The following is a 20,260-nucleotide window of genomic DNA, read 5'->3' as shown; positions in this document are numbered from 1 at the left end:
CTATTATTCCTTTAGGATTTACAAACACACCCTAAGATCTATTACTCCTTTAGGATTTACAAACACACCCTAAGATTTATTACTCCTTTAGGATTTACAAACACACCCTAAGATCTATTACCCCTTTAGGATTTACAAACACACCCTAAGATCTATTACTCCTTTAGGATTTACAAACACACCCTAAGATCTATTACTCCTTTAGGATTTACAAACACACCCTAAGATCTATTCCACCTTTAGGATTTACAAACACACCCTAAGATCTATTACTCCTTTAGGATTTACAAACACACCCTAAGCTCTATTACTCCTTTAGGATTTACAAACACACCCTAAGATCTATTACTCCTTTAGGATTTACAAACACATCCTAAGATCTATTCCACCTTTAGGATTTACAACACACCCTAAGATCTATTACTCCTTTAGGATTTACAAACACACCCTAAGATCTATTCCACCTTTAGAATTTACAAACACACCCTAAGATCTATTCCACCTTTAGGATTTACAAACACACCCTAAGATCTATTACTCCTTTAGGATTTACAAACACACCCTAAGATCTATTCCACCTTTAGAATTTACAAACACACCCTAAGATCTATTACTCCTTTAGGATTTACAAACACACCCTAAGATCAATTCCACCTTTAGAATTTACAAACACACCCTAAGATCTATTACTCGTTTAGGATTTACAAACACACCCTAAGATCTATTCCACCTTTAGGATTTACAAACACACCCTAAGATCTATTCCACCTTTAGGATTTACAAACACACCCTAAGATCTATTCCACCTTTAGAATTTACAAACACACCCTAAGATCTATTCCACCTTTAGGATTTACAAACACACCCTAAGATCTATTACTCCTTTAGGATTTACAAACACACCCTAAGATCTATTCCACCTTTAGGATTTACAAACACACTTTGTGTTTTTGGCTTTGAGCTATGAAATGGTAATTGACTGAGCTGATTGTCTTAGAGCCTGAATGATCATTTTCCTCTATGTTGTTTAGTCTGTTTGAGCATGGCCAGTTGGAGATCACAACGGGAGGCTGGGTGATGCCTGATGAAGCCAATTCGCATTACTTTGCATTAATTGACCAGCTATTGGAGGGACACCAATGGTTGGAGAGAAATGTGGGTGAGTGCATAAAATATCAGGAGTTAGTTATCTGGAAAGAGATCATAAAAAGGACATTTGTTGGCAAGCACAACATATTGGTTATTTTGCATGATTCAAACAAAATGATTTGCACACTTTAACCATCAGAGATTTTATCTATCAATTTATATATCAAATGAAATGTATTTATAATGCCCTTTTTTACATCAGCCAATGTCACCAAGTGCTTATACAGAAACCCAGCCTAAAACCCCAAACAGCAAGCAATGCAGAAAAACTCCTTAGAAAGGCAGGAACCTAGGAAGAAACCTAGAAAGGAACCAGGCTCTGAAGGGTGGCCAGAACTCTTCTGGCTGTGCTGGATGGAGACTATAAGAGTACATGGCCATTAATCATTCTTCAAGATGTTCAAACATTCATAGATGACCAGCAGGGTCAAATAATAATCACAGTAGTTGTAGATTGTGCAACAGGTTAGCACCTCAGGAGTAAATGACAGTTGGCTTTTCATAGCCGAGCATTCAGAGGTTGAGACAGCAGATGCGATCGAGAGAGAGAGCGAGAGAGGGAGAGAGAGAGAGTGTCGTGAACAGTAGGTCCGGGCAAGGTAGCACGTCCAGTGAACAGGTCAGGGTTCCATAGCCGCAGGCAGAACAGTTGAAACTGGAGCAGCAGCACAACAGGGTAGCATGACAAGGTATGAACAGATGAACCCAGTGGCAGCTGGTGACTTAAAAAGTTAGGGAGGATGACTGATGCAAATGTGTTGATTCAGAGTTCAGACAACCTTTTAATTATGCTAATGTTTGACCTGTGTAACATATGTTTATTTCAATGATTTTTATGGAATGTTTCATAGTTTTTTATTGTTTATAATTTTTCCTCAAAAAAGGAGGACTGTTGCCAACCTCCTCTTCATGAACCTGAATTTTCCCTCTATTCTCCCCTGTTAGGAGTGAAACCCCAGACGGGCTGGGCTGTGGATCCGTTTGGCCACTCCCCTACCCAGGCGTACCTGTTGAAACAGGCTGGCCTGGCCAACATGCTCATCCAGAGAGTGCACTACTCCGTCAAGAAACACTTTGCCAGTCAGAAGACACTGGAGTTCTTTTGGAGACAGAACTGGGGCAAGTAACCCGACTAAATGTAGCCCTGTGGCTCTCCCAGGGTGCTCTTCCAGAGTCAGTGTTTCACCTAGCTAGAAGGTAAGGGGTCCTGCCCCACTTATACAATTGTAGGGGAAACACTGCTCAGTGGTTCAGGTACTATCTTAGCCATTCAATTAAGCATTTAGCATTTACAAAGTCCTAGTTCTACTGCAAGTCTATGGACAGAAACAAAAGAACATGACCTCAGAGTGACGAGTACATACTCATGTAGTCAGTAGAAAACAAATCCTTCTAATTCCTGTACATATTTAGTGTGACAGATGCTGTGGATGGTTTGATGCCGTGTGTTGAACTCTGGGCAGTCAGCTTGTGTAACTAACAGCACTCGGATAAGCGACAGCAGCATCTGCTGCCTACAGTATTGAGCCGCTCAGACCATCAGCAGGGGGATTTCTCATGTCCATAGATAATTATGTGGGTGCTTTTATTAGTCCTATTTAACACATGTACAAGTGTGTATTTGATCTTTTTTGCATATCCCAGTTCCCCCTGAGACATGCTCAGAGAGTGGGGTCACGGCCAGGTTTAGCCATTATTAACGGTGACCCTGGAGCAATTAGGGTTAAGTGCCTTGCACAAGGGCATGCTAACAGATATTTCACCTTGTCAGCTCGAGGATTCGAACTAGCGACCTTTTGGTTACTAGCCCAACGCTCTAAGTGCCATATGAAGTGTCATATGAAGGCATGCTCCTTTCTCTTTGGTCTCATCTTATAGCATCTGTGGTAGAAGGGATTCTCTTTGTATGGACTGAGGCCTGCATGGCTTAAACATGTCTGGCTGCTACTTCATGCAATGAACAGACCTGGGTTCAAATAGGGTTGGATTCCTTTCTATTTGCATTTGAAGAATGTAGACCACAGCCTCATGACTAGAGGGATGGAGAGTTTGGAGGTCAAAGGTCTGATTCACAATGGCCATGAACCATCTGCTGTGTGTGTGTGTGTGTGTGTGTGTGTGTGTGTGTGTGTGTGTGTGTGTGTGTGTGTGTGTGTGTGTGTGTGTGTGTGTGTGTGTGTGTGTGTGTGTGTGTGTGTGTGTGTGTGTGTGTGTGTGTGTGTGTGTGTGTGTGTGTGTGTGTGTGAGTGACAGGGAGCAGTTGGTAACAGAACAGGCATTAGTTCGTTAGTGGTTCCATGCAGCTATGATGCATCTAAACGGGTGATTACTCAAACCTCTAAGCCAAATGATGTAGTACTCATTCATGCTTTTCACTAGGTAGACAGACGTCTAAATCGTCTGCAATGCCAAAGAGAGCGCCTGTCTGTTCAAGTTGTTATTTACGTCATGAAAATGATCCAATACTGTTATGATTATTTAATAGCAGACAATGATGAAAGATCAGATCAGGTGGTGTTCTGTTCGTATGGTTTTATGTTATTCTCAGTGTTATAGACATGAGTTGAGTACTTCTTGATGAAAAACTAGTACTGTTTGTTTGTCAATGTGGTGCAGTTCTCCCAGTATGGCCAAAGGGGATACACACCCTAATTATATAGCTTAGACCCTGGACAATGTTTTGAAATATATTATCTACATGAGTAAAAGTCTTGTGGGTTTTAAGTTGGAAGACTTTAATGAAATTTAAGTTGAATGAATAGTTGAATAACAGTCTGAGAATGTTGTTTTACCTAACGTACTCACTATACTGGTCAAATAGCACTAAAATACGGCATATTATAGAAGCTTTTTGAACACTGTCATCTGTATGCTCCTCACCCTCTATATTCCCTTCAGGGTGGGTTCAATTCCATTTCAATTCCAGTCAATTCAGGAAGTACAACGATTCCAATTCTAATTCTCTTCCAAAACTTTTATATGAGGAACACTTGGAATTGGAATTTGGTTTACTTTCTGAATTGACTAGAATTTAAATGGAATTGACCCCAACCCTGACTCCCTTTATTCAATATAAAATGCAGGGGTCAAATTCAAGTCATGGAAAACTCACATTGATGTAGTGGTTGGAAACGCCTCTCTGTGCTCTTGTTTTGAGAGACAGACATCCTGTGGAATAATAGAGAGCATGGCTAGAAATGTGCCATGTGGGAGATGACAGGAAGTGGGCCCCTTCCACTGCTGGACAAATAGGATTTAATCATCGGTTCAATGACAGATCAGATTATATCCACCAAAGTTATTTAATATCATTTTCATCGACCAGGCATGAGTTTTAATTCTAACAAGGGATAAATGTTAGTACTTTTGAATAGCAGTACTTTTGAATAGCGCATGCATTCCATGGCCAGTCTCTTTGAGATAGAAATGTAATTACATGCTAGCTATATGTTTACAGTCCATGTTCTGAAATGTTGTCTTTGTACTGTCAAATGCAAGTACCACACATGAAGTACCCGTAAGAAAAAATACATCTATTTTATGTTCTACTTTAATATTCTATTTTATTCTATTTCAAATCAAATCAAATTGCATTTGTCGCATACACATATTTCTAATGCAGGTGCAGCAAAATGCTTATGTTTCTAGCTCCAACAGTGCAGTAATACCAAACAATACAAAACAATACAGACATCCAAAAAAGAAAAAGAAAGAAATGAAGCAATATCAGAATGTTGTATTTCATGTTCTATCTGTGTGCAGACCCAGCCTCCAGCACGGACATTCTATGCCACATGATGCCCTTCTACAGTTATGATGTTCCCCACACGTGTGGTCCCGACCCCAAGATCTGCTGCCAGTTTGACTTCAAAAGACTTCCTGGTGGGCGGGTCAGCTGTCCCTGGAGGGTCCCCCCTCAGCCAATCACGGATGGGAACGTACAACAGAGGTGACCAATTACATAAAAATGGAATGAGAATGATATACTGTATTATTATTATTATAATAATTATTATTATTATGTATCTCAATAACCACTGGACTAGGCTGTGAAATACAAAATTCAAATGGCAAATACTTTATTGTCCCATTGGATTTACTTGAGGCAGGAAATTGCCTTTGGCTTGAGGCTCACAGTTAAAAAAATAAAAAAAGGCTTGCCTCTCCCTGGTACAGAATCATTTTACAAACACTGGTTTATGTGGTAGACAGACAGTCCACATTCTCTCCATGTTGATGGTGTTATGGTGTCTCCATGTTGATGGTGTTATGGTGTCCTCAGTGTGATGGTGTTATAGACAAGGATCAAACACGTTGTGTGAACAAGATAAGACATTGACGACACTGTAGGATAATCTGTTGTGGCAATAGGAATTTCAGATGGCGTCTGTTTTTCTAACAGAAGGCTCTGATGATAAGTGGACTTTCTGATTCAGTAGCAAATCCAAGAGGAACTTGTTTGCACCCAGTGTTCCCTTGGTGTCTGATTGCACAACATGGCCCTAACAGATAGCGGCAGATGGACAAGGGTTAAACTAGAGAATTGGGAGGCATTAAAAGTCTCAAAAGTAATATATGGAAATACACAAGCAACCCCTCTCCACACACACACATACACACACACACACACACACACACACACACACACACACACACACACACACACACACACACACACACACACACACACACAGACACACAGACACACACACACACACACACATATGCATTTTTGTTGACAATTACAGCTTAATATGTCATGAAAAATTGTGACTCAGTTGTAGTAGTCAACTATTTTTCCCATAATCCCAAGGGTTCAGATGCTGCTGGACCAGTACAGGAAGAAGTCCAAGCTGTTCCGAACCAAGGTGGTGATGGTCCCCCTAGGGGACGACTTCCGCTATGCAGAGGCCTTGGAGTGGGACCAGCAGTTCCAGAACTACCAGAAGCTCTTTGACTACATGAACTCTCATCCAGAACTACACGTCAAGGTCTGACTTGTGACCTGGGTGCTAGAATGTTGTGTGAATATGCAGGAGTAGAGTTTTGTTTAGCCATTTCCTTTTCTGGATGCCATCTTAAATTCAGGTTTATTGGGTTTGCATTGTTGGAAGATGGTGGGGTGTAAGGTTTTGATGCAGCGCATAATTGGAATGACTGATGCCCGATAGTGTAATGGTGTGTTTCGTTGGCTCCCTAATTCCTGCCCTTCTTGATTTTTTTGTGTGTGTCCAGCTATTGCAATGTTACACTGCTCTCAATAAAGCAGAAAAGTAAACCACCCTGCAGCATTGATAGATCTATTTTCAGTTTGTCTCTCAGGTTCTCTATCATAAATCTGCTTTATATTCCAACTGACGTATTCTGTTCTAGGCTCAGTTCGGCACCATCACGGATTACTTCAATGCTCTTCGTAAATCGGCCATAGACCCCAGTCATGCTAGTGCCTCTTTACCGGTGGTCAGCGGCGACTTCTTTACCTACGCAGACCGAGATGACCACTACTGGAGTGGCTACTTCACCTCCCGACCCTTCTACAAACGCCTGGACCGTGTGCTGGAGTCACACCTCAGGTAGAAGCACTTGCAGTTCATTTTCTGCAACTTATTTGTCCTTCTTTATTTCTCATTTTCAAATTTGCAACTAATTGTTACATTTCAGTAATCATCCAACACAGATGAAATTTCTTTTGTTACAAGGAGTACATTTTCAACATAGAAAGTGAATCACCTTAAGCAGCGGATTGCATGTCTGGTTAAGGTTGCCGTGTACACGAGGGAATTCCAATTTAGCTGTCAATTGGCCAAACAATAGACCAAGCAACATAGATTATTTATTTATCTAGTCTAGAGTTGTTGCTGGGAAACAGCCAAACCATATATACAGTTGAAGTCGGAAGTTTACATACACCTTAGCCAAAGACCCATGTGATGAAAGAAATAAAAGCTGAAATAAATCATTCTCTCTACTATTATTCTGATATTTCACATTCTAGAAATAAAGTGGTGATCCTAACTGACCTAAGACAGGGACTTTTTACTGTCTTTGGCTAAGGTGTATGTAAACTTCTGTTTTCAACTGTATATATGGCATTTAAACATATATATTAGCATACTTTAGTTCTAGATAGACCAAGCCTTGTGCTTTGGCTGTTTCCCAGCAGCAACTCTAGTTTGGCCGGGGTAGGACGTCATTTGTAACGGCTTTCCTCTTCCTCTTCATCTGAAGAGGAGGAGCATGGATTGAACCAAGACGCAGCGTTGTGATAAGACATGATATTTAATAAACAAAACAGAAAACACGACGAACACTTGAATAATTACAAAACAATAAACGACGTAGACAGACCTGGACGACGAACTTACATGAAACACGAAGAACGCACGAACAGGAAAAATGACTACATAAAACGAACAAACAAACAAAACCGAAACAGTCCTGTGTGGCGTAACATACACAGACACTGACACAGGAGACAACCACCCACAACAATCAATGTGAAAACACCTACCTTAATATGGCTCTCAATCAGAGGAAATGAAAACCACCTGCCTCTAATTGAGAGCCATATCAGGTCACCCTTTAACCAACATAGAAACACATAACATAGACTACCCACCCAAACTCACGCCCTGACCGTCAAACACATACAAAATAACAGAAAACCGGTCAGGAACGTGACATCATTGTAAATAAGAATTTGTTCTTAACTGACTTGCCTAGTTAAATAAAGGTTAAATAAAAAAAACATTTGAAAAAATTATAATGACTGTCATTCATATTCCATTCACCAAGCTCAATGTAACGTTGATATGTTTAGGGTACCTCATGATACTCATGAGGTTGCTACAACCTAGCCTACGAATGACAGTTTACAACATACACTACAAAAGTATGTGGACACCAGCTTGTCGAACATCTAATTAGAAAGTCATGGGAATTAATACGGAGTTGGTCCCTCCTTTGGTGCTATAACAACCTCCATTCTTCTGGGAAGGCTTTCCACTAGAGCAGGTATTCCCAAACTGGGGGTACGCACAATGTCGTCGGGGGTACGACAAATAAAAATGTGTTTCACATTTTTATTTTTATTTTTTATTTTTAATCTTCACATTTTCAAACAGTCCATTGATATTTTCCAACGGGGCTATACATTTGGGTGAGTTTTTTTTCTCGCCTGAGTAGCCTCGTTTCACTGCCAAAAATATAATTGAACCATCTAGTGTTCAGCGAAATAACAACACAATATCAAATACAGGTAGCCTAGTCAAATAATTAACATCCAATCATGTTAACGCTTACTCCCTCGTGGGAATTCGACTAACGGTCCATATGTAGCCAAACGTAGCTGCTGTTCATTCCGCTTGCTCTAAAATTAATTTCTAAATGGTTTAAAAAAGTAAGCCACGTGTCCAACCTGCGTCCATAGTACTGCTACTACCAGCAGTATGACACCTGCACCTGTCAACGACACAAGTTGTTCTGCTTCCACGAGCACATCCCATGCTAGCATCAGTAATTCTACATTTGTCTTTAGCCCAGCTAACATAGACAGTGACAGTTGTGAATCTGATGCAGCCGAAGAGCTACTACCCCCTTACCCGGGAATGCACTGAACAACAGACAGGGACGTTGGACCATCGAAGAGGCGCAAATAAGATGAGAACTACATTGATTTGTAGTTCACTTATATTGGTAATAGTGCTTTTCCTCGGCCACAGTGTGTTATATGTGCAAAAGCACAACTCAATGAAACCTTCACTCTTGGGCAGACATTTAGAAACAAAACATGCCAATTTGAAAAATAAGCCACAGGAGTTTTTTGAGCGAGAATTAAGATGACTTTTGAGTAGTAAGACATGTATTAAAGCAACAGATACCATTAATAAGAAGGGACTAGAAGTGTCTTACGTGATGTGTTACCAAGTGGCTAGGACAGGCAAGCCCCATACTATTGTGGAGGACTTAATTCTTCCTGCTGTCGTGGATATGGCTGGGACAATGCTGCGAGAAAATGCCCCAAAAAAGATACAGACAATACCTTCATCAAACAACACTGTTTCAGCCTCCCGAGTGGCACAGTCGTCTAAGGCACTGCATCGCAGTGCTAGCTGTGCCACTAGAGATTCTAGGTTCGTGTCCAGGCTCTGTCGCAGCCGACTGCGACCGGGAGACCCATGGGGCGGTGCATAATTGGCCCAGCGTCGTCTAGGTTAGGGGAGGGTTTGGCCAGCAGGGATGTCCTTGTCCCATCGCACACTAGCAACTTCTGTGGCGGGCCGGGCGCAGTGCACGCTGACATGGTTGCCAGGTGTACAGTGTTTCCTCTGACACATTGGTGCGGCTGGCTTCTGGGTTAAGTGGGCATTGTGTGGCTTGGTTAGGTTGTTTTGCAGAGGACACACGGCTCTCGACCTTCGCCTCTCCTGAGTCCGTATGGGAGTTGCAGCGATGAGACACGACTGTAACTATCAATTGGATACCATGAAAATGGGGTAAAAAAAATTATTAAAAAGACATTGTTTCATGACGTGTCAGTGCCAAGAGATGTTTTGAAACAATTACTGTTTTGTATACAAGCCAGTGAATTCTATGCGTTACAGCTGGATGAGTCAACAGACGTGTTGGGCCTGGCACAGCTCCTGGTATATGTCTGTTATGTTTATGGGTTAATTAAGGAAGACCTCCTCTTCTGCAAACCAATGGAAACCAGGACAACAGGAGAGGATATTTTTAAAGTACTGGACAGCTTTGTGACATCAAATGGACTTTGGTGGTCAAGATGTGTTGGTAACTGTACTGATGGTGCAAAATCCATGACAGGGCGACATAGTGGAGTGGTAACGCGCGTGCAAGCAGTTGCTCCCGACGCCACTTGAGTACACTGCAGCATCCAACGAGACGCTCTTGCTGCCAAGGAAATGCCTGTCAGTTTGAAAGACGTTTTGGACACTACAGTGAAAATGGTTAACTTTGTTAAAGCAAGGCCCCTGAACTCTCATGTATTTTATGCCCTATGCAATGATATGGGCAGCGACCATGTAACGTTTTTACAACATACAGAAGTGCGCTGGTTTTCAAGGGCCAAAGTATTGACACTTTCTTTTGAATTGAGAGACAAGCTTAAAGTTTTCTTTACTGACCATAATGTTCACTTGTTTGACCGCTTGCATGATGATGAGTTTCTCACACAACTGGCCTATCTGGGTGATGTTTTTTCTCGCCTGAATGATCTGAATCTAGGATTACAGGGACTCTCCGCAACTATATTCAATGTGCGGGACAAAATTGAGGCTATGATTTAGAGGTTGGAGCTCTTCTCTGTCTTCATTAACAAGGACAACACACAGGTCTTTCCATCTTTGTATGATTTTTACTGTTTAAATGAACTCAAGCTTACGGACAATGTCAAATGTGATATAGCGAAGCACTTGAGTGAGTTGGGTGCGCAATTACGCAGGTACTTTCCCGAAACGGATGACACAAACAACTGGATTCGTTATCCCTTTCATGCCCTGCCTCCAGTCCACTTACCAATATCTGAACAAGAGAGCCTCATCGAAATTGCAACAAGCGGTTCTGTGAAAATTGAATTTAATCAGAAGCCACTGCCAGATTTCTGGATTGGGCTGCGGTCAGAGTATCCTGCCTTGGCAAATCACGCTGTTAAGACACGGATGCCCTTTGCAACCACGTACCTATTGTGAGAGTGGATTCTCGGCCCTCACTAGCATGAAAACTAAATACAGACCGTGTGTGGAAAATGATTTAAGACTGAGACTCTCTCCAATACAACCCAACATTGTAGAGTTATGTGCATCCTTTCAAGCTCACCCTTCTCATTAACCTGTGGTGAGTTATTCACCATTTTAAAAGTTTTATATGTAAGATTCAGAAGGCTGAATAAAGAGCAAAAGGATTGATAATTATTATATTATTATTTGTGCCCTGTCCTATAAGAGCTCTTTGTCACTTCCCACGAGCTGGGTTGTGACAAAAATTCACACTCATTCTTATGTTTAATAAATGTATCGTATAGTGTGTGTGTGGCAGGCTTACAATGATGGCAAAAAACAACATTTGAGAGTACGCTGACCCTGGTGCTAGAGGGGTTTGCAGCTGGAGGTTAAATGTTTGAAGGGGTACGGGACTATAACAAGTTTGGGAACCACTACGCTAGAGCATTAGTGAGGTTGGGCACTGATGTTAGCTGATTAGGCCTGGCTCGCAGTTGGCGTTCAAACTCATCCCAATGGTGTTCGATGGGGTTGAGGTCAGGGCTCTGTGCAGGCCAGTCAAGTTCTTCCATACCGATCTTGACAAACCTTTTCTGTATTGACCTCGCTTTGTGCAGGGGGCATTGCTATGCTGAAACAGGGAAGAGCCTTCCCCAAACTGTTGCCACAAAGTTGAAAGCACAGAATTGTCTAGAATATCATTGTATGCTGTAGCGTTAAGATTTCCCTTCACTTGAACTAAGGTGCCTATCCCGAACCATGAAAAACAGCCCCAGACCATTTTTCGTTCGCCACCAAACTTTACAGTTGGCACTATGCATTTGGGCAGGTAGCTTCAGCACTTGCCGGTCCCATTCTGTGAGCTTGTGTGGCCTACCACTTCACGGCTGAGCCGTTGTTGCTCCTAGACATTTCCACTTTACAATAACAGCAATAACACAATAACATCCTATGACGGTGCCACGTTGAAAGTCACTGAGCTCTCCAGTACGGGCCATTCTAATGCCAATGTTTGTCAATGAAGATTACATAGCTGTGTGCTCGATTTCATACACCTGTCAGCAATGGATGTGACTGAAATAGCCGAATTCACTAATTTGAGCGGGGGTCCACATACTTTTGGCCATGTAGTGTAGGTGCACAGGTCGAGAGAAATGTGACAGACATTGACACAATCAATACTGCCTTGCACAATCTTACCTGCATCTAGCTGATCTAGGGTGTAATCATTAGTCCAACAGTTGCAAACGAGAGTTTCTATTGGACAAATTCAGGTATTTTTATCCCCGTTTTGTTCCATTTGCTTCCATTTAAGATTTTTTTTTTTAAACAGAATCAGCGGAATGACGACACCCCTGATCATACGCAAACACAGTTCATAGCAGCCACATTCAAACAGCATGATCCTTTTGATCGTTGGATAATTCCTTCTCGCATCTACTCGTTCTCCTCCTCTCACCTTTTCCTTTCGCTTGTGGACTTCAGTGCACAACACATCAGCTGTCTGTAACCAGGCGAAAATACCTTTCCAAGCCAAATCTTCATATCATAACCGCTACACACAGCCTACATCGTTGTAACCATATTAGCTAACGTCAAGTCAACATAGCTACCCGAACTAAAGTGTTTGTAAACCCGCTACAATCATGCAGTACAGTGTACTGTTAGCAAGCAGTTTAGCAGTTTCACCGGCGGACCCCGGTGGCAATAAATTAATCAAACCAAGAGCTTACATTGATTTAGAATAGTTCCAGTGTTGGATAGCCATAGCCAGCAAGGTAACATTAAATCTTACTCTGTTGGAGTAGGCTAAACTCTAGCTGCATTTGCTAGCTAAATAAGTGAAAGTGAAAGAAATGCGAAATATAGCTAGCTCTCTCTCTCTCGCTTCTCCTTAATTTTTGAATAAAATAATTAGTTCAAAACTGTTCGACTATTGTCTTTTTCTTTGAGTCAACTACTCACCACATGTTATGCACTGCAGTGATAGCTAGCTGTAGCTTATGCTTTCAGTACTAGATTCATTCTCTGATCCTTTGATTGGGTGGACAACATGTCAGTTCATGCTGCAAGAGCTCTGATAGGCTGGAGGACGTCCTCCGGAAGTTGTCATAATTACTGTTTAAGTCTATTGAACGGGGTGAGATCCACGAGCCTCCAAGGTTTTGTGTTGAAGTCAATGTACCCAGAGGAAGACGGAATCTAGCTGTCCTCCGCCTACACCATGGTGCTACCCATGGTAGAAGGTCTACTGTTGAGTCTACTGTAGACCTTCTTTGCTGCAAAACAGTGTGTTTTAATCAATTATTTGGTGACGTGAATATATTTAATATGGTATTATCTAAGAAGGATAACTTTTTTAATGTTTCACTATTTTTATTTTTATGAAGTTCACTGAGGATGGTCCTCCCTTTCCTTCTTTGAGGAGCCTCCACTGATATATATATATATATATATATATATATACACTGCTCAAAAAAATAAAGGGAACACTTAAACAACACAATGTAACTCCAAGTCAATCACACTTCTGTGAAATCAAACTGTCCACTTAGGAAGCAACACTGATTGACAACAAATTTCACATGCTGTTGTGCAAATGGAATAGACAAAAGGTGGAAATTATAGGCAATTAGCAAGACACCCCCAATAAAGGAGTGGTTCTGCAGGTGGTGACCACAGACCACTTCTCAGTTCCTATGCTTCCTGGCTGATGTTTTGGTCACGTTTGAATGCTGGCAGTGCTTTCACTCTAGTGGTAGCATGAGACGGAGTCTACAACCCAAACAAGTGGCTCAGGTAGTGCAGTTCATCCAGGATGGCACATCAATGCGAGCTGTGGCAAAAAGGTTTGCTGTGTCTATCAGCGTAGTGTCCAGAGCATGGAGGCGCTACCAGGAGACAGGCCAGTACATCAGGAGACGTGGAGGAGGCCGTAGGAGGGCAACAACCCAGCAGCAGGACCGCTACCTCCGCCTTTGTGCAAGGAGGTGCACTGCCAGAGCCCTGCAAAATGACCTCCAGCAGGCCATGTCGACTGTCACTGATCTCGACATACCCCATGATGTCAAAGTGGAATTATGTTTTTTATTAAAGTTTGAACTAATTAATAACACTTCTTGTGAATAGGGGGCGCTGTTTTCACTTTGGGAAAAAAATCGTGCCCAATTTAAACGGCCTCGTACTCTATTCTAGATCGTACAATATGCATATTATTATTACTATTGGATAGAAAACACTCTCAAGTTTCTAAAACTGTTTGAATTATATCTGTGAGTAAAACAGAACTCATTTGGCAGCAAACTTCCAGACATGAAGTGAAAAATCAGAAAACGATGTTCTGTTCCAGGGCCTGCCTATTGAATTGCCTTATATTTATGGATTTGCATGCACTGCATACGCCTTCCACTAGATGTCAACAGGCAGTGGAAGGTGGAATGGGGTGTCTAGCTTGATCTGAGGTCGAACAAGAGCTCTTGGAATGACGTGACCAGAATTTCCTTTCTCTACCTAGGCGCGGGAAAGACATCAACATTGGCTTCTGAAAAGCGTTCGGTATACACGGTGGATATCTCCGGCTCTGATTTTATTTGATAGATGTGATAAAAACATCATAAAGTAGTTTTTTCAACCGAGTTGTATCAGTTTATTCAACGTTTATTGCGACTTTTGGAATTTTCCTTTCATTGCGTCAGGAGAAGATGGGCATGTTCGCGCCACATGGTTGCTAAGGTTGCTAATTCGACAGGAGAAAAGGACATTCTAAAACCAAACAACGATTTATTCTGGACCTAGGACTCCTTGTACAAGATTCTGATGGAAGCTCAGCAAAAGTAAGAACAATTTATGATGTTATTTCGTATTTCTGTGGAAAATGTTGAGTCCTATTTTCCGCCCTTTTTGCGGGCGCTGTCTCGCTATAACGTAAGCTGTTTGTTATGGTAAAGTTATTTAAAAAAATCTAACACGGCGGTTGCATTAAGAACTAGTGTATCTTTCATTTGCTGTCCAACATGTATTTTTTAGTAAAGTTTATGATGAGTTCTTTGGTCAGATTAGGTGAGTGTCCAAAATATCTCCGGACAATTTGTTGAATCGATGCTACATATTCACAATGTATAACCACGGTTTGCAGCTCAAAATATGCACATTTTAGAACAAAACATAAGTGTATTGTATAACCTGATGTTATAAGACTGTCATCTGATGAAGTTGGTTGAGGTTAGTGATTAATTTTATATCTTTTGCTGGTTTTTGCGATCGCTACCTTTTGCTGCTGATAAATGCATTTGTGTGTTTGGCTATTGTGGTAAGCTAATATAATGCTATATTGTGTTTTCGCTGTTATACACTTAAAAAATCTGAAATATTGGCTGGATTCACAAGATGTTTATCTTTCATTTGCTGTACACCATGTACTTTTCATAAATGTTTTATGATGAGTATTTAGGTATTTCATGTTGCTCTCTGTAATTATTCTGGCTGCTTTGGTGATATTTTTGATGGTAGCTGCAATGTAAAACTATGATTTATACCTCAAATATGCACATTTTGAAATATCTCGAGTCAATAAGTATTCAATCCCTTTGTTATGGCAATTCCAACACAACACATCACTGTGTACCACTCTTCATATTTTCATTTACATTTACATTACATTTAAGTCATTTAGCAGACGCTCTTATCCAGAGCGACTTACAAGTACATACATTCATACTTTTTTGTATTTTCAAGCATGTTGGTGGCTGCATCATGTTATGAGTATGCTTGTCATCAGCAAGGACTATGAGTTTTTTAGGATGAAAAGAAAAAGGAATAGAGCTAAGCACAGGCAAAGACCTAGAGGAAAACCTAGTTTAGTCTACTTTCCCACAGACACTGGGAGACAAATTCACCTTTAAGTAGGACAATAACCTAAATGTCACACCCTGGCCTTAGTTATCTTTGTTTTCTTTATTATTTTCGTTAGGTCAGGGTGTGACATGGGGGATGTATGTGTTTTTGTATTGTCTAGGGTTTTTTTATGTTTATGGGGCAGTATTCAGTCTAGGTGTTTGTATGTCTATGGTTGCCTAGATTGGTTCTCAATTAGAGACAGCTGTCTATCGTTGTCTCTGATTGGGAGCCATATTTAGGCAGCCATAGTCATTAGGTAGGTTGTGGGTGATTGTCTATGTCTATGTGTAAGTTGCCAGTGTCTGCACTTATTGTTTTTATAGCTTCACGTTCGTCTGTTTGTTGTTTTGATTAGTTTGTATAGTGTTGTTTCCGTCTTCATTAAAGAGAAGAATGTATTGTTATCACGCTGCGCCTTGGTCCTCCTCACTTAAATGTTACGACGAACGTGACACTAAAAGACAAGTCCAAATATACACTTGAGTTACTTACCAAGACCACATTGATTGTTCTTGAGTAGCCTAGTTACAGTTTTGACTTAAAATCGGCTTGAAAATCTATATCAAGACTTGAAAAGGTCTGTCTAGCAATGATGAACAACCAACTTGACTGAGGTTGAATCATTTTTTGTATAATAATAGGCAAATATTGTACAATATTGGTTTGCAAAACTCTTAGAGACTTACCCAGAAAGACTCACAGCTGTAATTGCTGATAAAGGTGATTCTAACATGTATTGACTCAGGGGGTTGAATACTTATCTAATCAAAATATATTAGTGTTTTATTTTCCTTTAATTAAAAAAAAGTTACAATTTTTCTTCCGTTTTGACATTACAGAGGATTGTGTAGATTGTTGTATTTAAAAAAAACTATCCACTATCCATTTTAATCCCACTTTGTAACACAACAAAATATGGAAAAAGTAATGGGTTGTGATTACTTTCTGAAAGCACTGTATATGCTAATGAGTGAATGAAACAAATGCAAATGTAAATTAACAATTGCTTTAATTGCTTAATTTTTTGTGTGTAGAATAACAAGCTATAGGATGAAAAATAGCTGCGTTTTGGCACGGGTACAGCCGACTAGCCATAGCTAACGCTACCTAGCTAACACTACCTTACAAATCGATACTTGGAGTCAAAGTATTGATAAAATATAGTCCAAAATAATGTTGCGATATGTAACTAACATTTCCCCCCCCCCATACCTACTGTCACCTTGCCGGAGTGGGTTAAACCCCCAGCAGGTGCAACCAAGCCAGACAGGTTGAATGGTAGGAGGCAGACCAAGCAGTCTCTGGCCCTGCAGGTTGGGGGTTGTGCATGGGGCTAACTCCCCCACCACATAAACAATAACTTGATAACTCCACCCCGCTGATCCTCAACACTGGGGCCCCACAAGGGTGCGTTCTGAGCCCTCTCCTGTACTCCCTGTTCACCCACGACTGCGTGGCCATGCACGCCTCCAACTCAATCAAGTTTGCGGACGACACTACAGTGGTAGGCTTGATTACCAACAACGACGAGACGGCCTACAGGGCGTACACATCACGGACAAACTGAATTGGTCCACCCACACAGACAGCGTTGTGAAGAAGGCGCATCAGCGTCTCTTCAACCTCAGGAGGCTGAAGAAATTCGGCTTGTCACCAAAAGCACTCACAAACTTCTACAGATGCACAATCGAGAGCATCCTGACGGGCTGTGTCACCGCCTGGTACGGCAACTGCTCCGCCCACAACCGTAAGGCTCTCCAGAGGGTAGTGAGATCTGCACAACGCATCACCGGGTGCAAACTACCTGCCCTCCAGGACACCTACACCACCCGATGTCACAGGTAGGCCATAAAGATCATCAAGGATAACAACCACCCGAGCCACTGCCTGTTCACCCCGCTATCATCCAGAAGGCGAGGTCAGTACAGGTGCATCAAAGCTGGGACCGAGAGACTGAAAAGCAGCTTCTATCTCAAGGCCATCAGACTGTTAAACAGCCACCACTAACATTTAGTGGCCGCTGCCAACATACTGACTCAACTCCAGCCACTTTAATAATGGGAATTTATGGAAATTTATGTAAAAATGTATCACTAGCCACTTTAAACAATGCCACTTAATATAATGTTTACATACCCTACATTACTCATCTCATATGTATATGTATATACTGTACTCTATATCATCTACTGCATCTTGCCATCTTTATGTAATACATATCACTAGCCACTTTAAACTATGCCACTTGATGTTTATATACCCTACATTACTCATCTCATATGTATATACTGTACTCTATACCATCTACTGCATCTTATCCCTTTACACTTGTGTGTGTATAAGGTAGTAGTTGTGGAATTGTTAGGTTAGATTACTCGTTGGTTATTACTGCATTGTCGGAACTAGAAGCACAAGCATTTCGCTACACTCGCATTAACATCTGCTAACCATGTGTATGTGACAAATAAAATTTGATTTGATTTGTCTGTCTGTCTGTGTGTGTGTGTGTGTGCACCATTGTGTTTGACTCAGTAGTAGAGCAGTAATGAGTGTCTCCTCTCCTGCCCCAGGTCCCACTATCTACAAAGCCTTTTACCAGCAGCACAGGCATGGTCCTGGGGCCTCAACACTGGGGTCTCCCCCTCTCCACCACAGACTGTCTGTCTCACTGTGAGCCCCCACAGACAAAGCCCTCATTACAGACCAACCTCCAGACCCCCACATACACACAGCATCTCACACACCATTGCCCAGAGCAGAGAAATACCAAGTGGGAATAGTTCCAGCAGGGAAATACCACGTGAAATAAGTTTCAGCAGAGAAATACCACGTGAGAAAAGTTTCAGCAGAGAAAGAGTTTAAGTCCATTTGAACTTTGAATCTGTTCTGTCCTGCTGAGGTCTCAAGATTGTCTAAGCGTCTATTGTTATGCTTGAATGGTTCAACTTCATAACATAAAGGAGTTTATGTTAGATTCAGTATACCAACAGATACTGTATGGATGGATTCGTGCATTTTCTTCAAACACATGACTGTATTTGCATTTGATGGTGTCTAAATATAGGAAGGGAAATGGGTAATCACAACAAAGTCGTTAAATTAGTCTTAGTACTCAACCGGTGACTGCTTTCAAGCTGCAAACAAGACTGTACACAGTATGTGTATAGATCTAGGTCTGCCTGCTCTCCTCCTCAATTCTCTTAAAGAGATGTTCCCTTCAAAGTCATTGTCTTGTTCTGTGAAAGGATTGTTCTCTGTGAAAGGAGGGAGCACTATTGGCTTTTTACATGGTACGTTTGGGTCAGTCGCCTCAGTGTAATGTTTTATGTGAGAAGCTCTCAAGATGCAGTCAGTGCATTGAAATCCTAAGGCTCCCCAGTCCTGTTCTTGCTCAAAGACTTAGAGATAGGTACATGATTGTCCTTAGATTGATCAAATATTTTTCGTGTTAAAACATGATTTTCTTAGAGATCTACCACAAACAAGAGGTGTTGCTCTGCCATTGTCAATCTAGAACAATCTAGAAGGACACAGTTAGACACATAGGACAAAGTACGGTGATCAAGATGCACAATCAAATATCGAAAGAAAAAGCAGTAAACCAGTAAGTTACACAGCAGTAAAAAACTGGCCTATGACTTTAAGAGTGCTTACATTGATTGTCTCAGTTCCATCCCTCAGCTCTATACCAAAACAAGTGGCAGGGCTTCCACTGGCCTGAAACAATCTCAGAATTAGACATCGCAACACTGGTTGTCTCTTATTCCCTGATAGCAACTAACAGTTAGTTTCACAAGGCTGGAGCAGTTTAAGGAAAAGCCTCATCTGCCAGCTGTTTTCCTTGATACTTTAGGGATAATGAGAAAATCTCTATTTTGTGAGCCAAGCAGCTCATTTTTCATTGTTGTAGCTCGTGGGTTAAATGGGTTCAATAACACAAGCTGAGACTGATTGCAATCAAATACTGGAGATTTCCAACTGTAGTCAATTTGAAGTACTTTACTTATCTCTTGGTCCATGATGAACCCCTATATCAACAACTATTTGTCAATTAGTGAACATGGGTCGTGTTCAGGACTGCACAATGTTTTGCAACAGGATTTTTTATTATTGGTCAAATTCAGATTCAAATTACATGGCATCTCACCGTTTAAAACATTTCTCCCTAATGAACACAACCCATGTCTGTCTTTGTCTTGGTGCCATGGAAAGGAAAACTCATGTGTAGAAAATAACTATTCCCTTTGTCTGTCCTTCAGGGCAGCTGAGATCCTTTACTCCCTGACCCTGGCTAATATTCAGAGGTTTAGGAAGCTGAATGATTTCCCAGCTGTGGAGAACAACAGACTGCTCACTGAAGCCAGGAGGAACCTGGGCTTGTTCCAGCATCATGACGCCATCACAGGCACCGGCAAGGACGTGGTAGTGATCGACTACGGTACCAGGTATCACTCTGTTTTATTACTTGTTTTATTTGT

At 41.3% G+C, this 20,260-nt stretch overlaps 1 protein-coding gene across 1 annotated transcript in view; it reads left to right on the top strand.

Annotated features, from left to right (window-relative positions):
* The window catches only part of LOC129811727 (alpha-mannosidase 2-like), a 52,292-nt gene that overhangs the window by 12,948 nt on the left and 19,084 nt on the right, over positions 1 to 20,260 (top strand). The window contains exons 5-10 of the mRNA XM_055863280.1: positions 1,032 to 1,159; positions 2,095 to 2,268; positions 4,912 to 5,098; positions 5,963 to 6,140; positions 6,523 to 6,722; positions 20,042 to 20,227. Of these exons, the coding sequence (XP_055719255.1) occupies positions 1,032 to 1,159; positions 2,095 to 2,268; positions 4,912 to 5,098; positions 5,963 to 6,140; positions 6,523 to 6,722; positions 20,042 to 20,227 (1,053 nt within the window). The remainder of the gene's footprint in view (positions 1 to 1,031; positions 1,160 to 2,094; positions 2,269 to 4,911; positions 5,099 to 5,962; positions 6,141 to 6,522; positions 6,723 to 20,041; positions 20,228 to 20,260) is intronic.

This window comes from Salvelinus fontinalis, chromosome 2, assembly GCF_029448725.1.
Source record: "Salvelinus fontinalis isolate EN_2023a chromosome 2, ASM2944872v1, whole genome shotgun sequence".
NCBI lineage: Eukaryota > Metazoa > Chordata > Actinopteri > Salmoniformes > Salmonidae > Salvelinus > Salvelinus fontinalis.
Note: the sequence above shows the minus strand (reverse complement) of the source record. Positions and strands in the feature narration are given on the sequence as shown.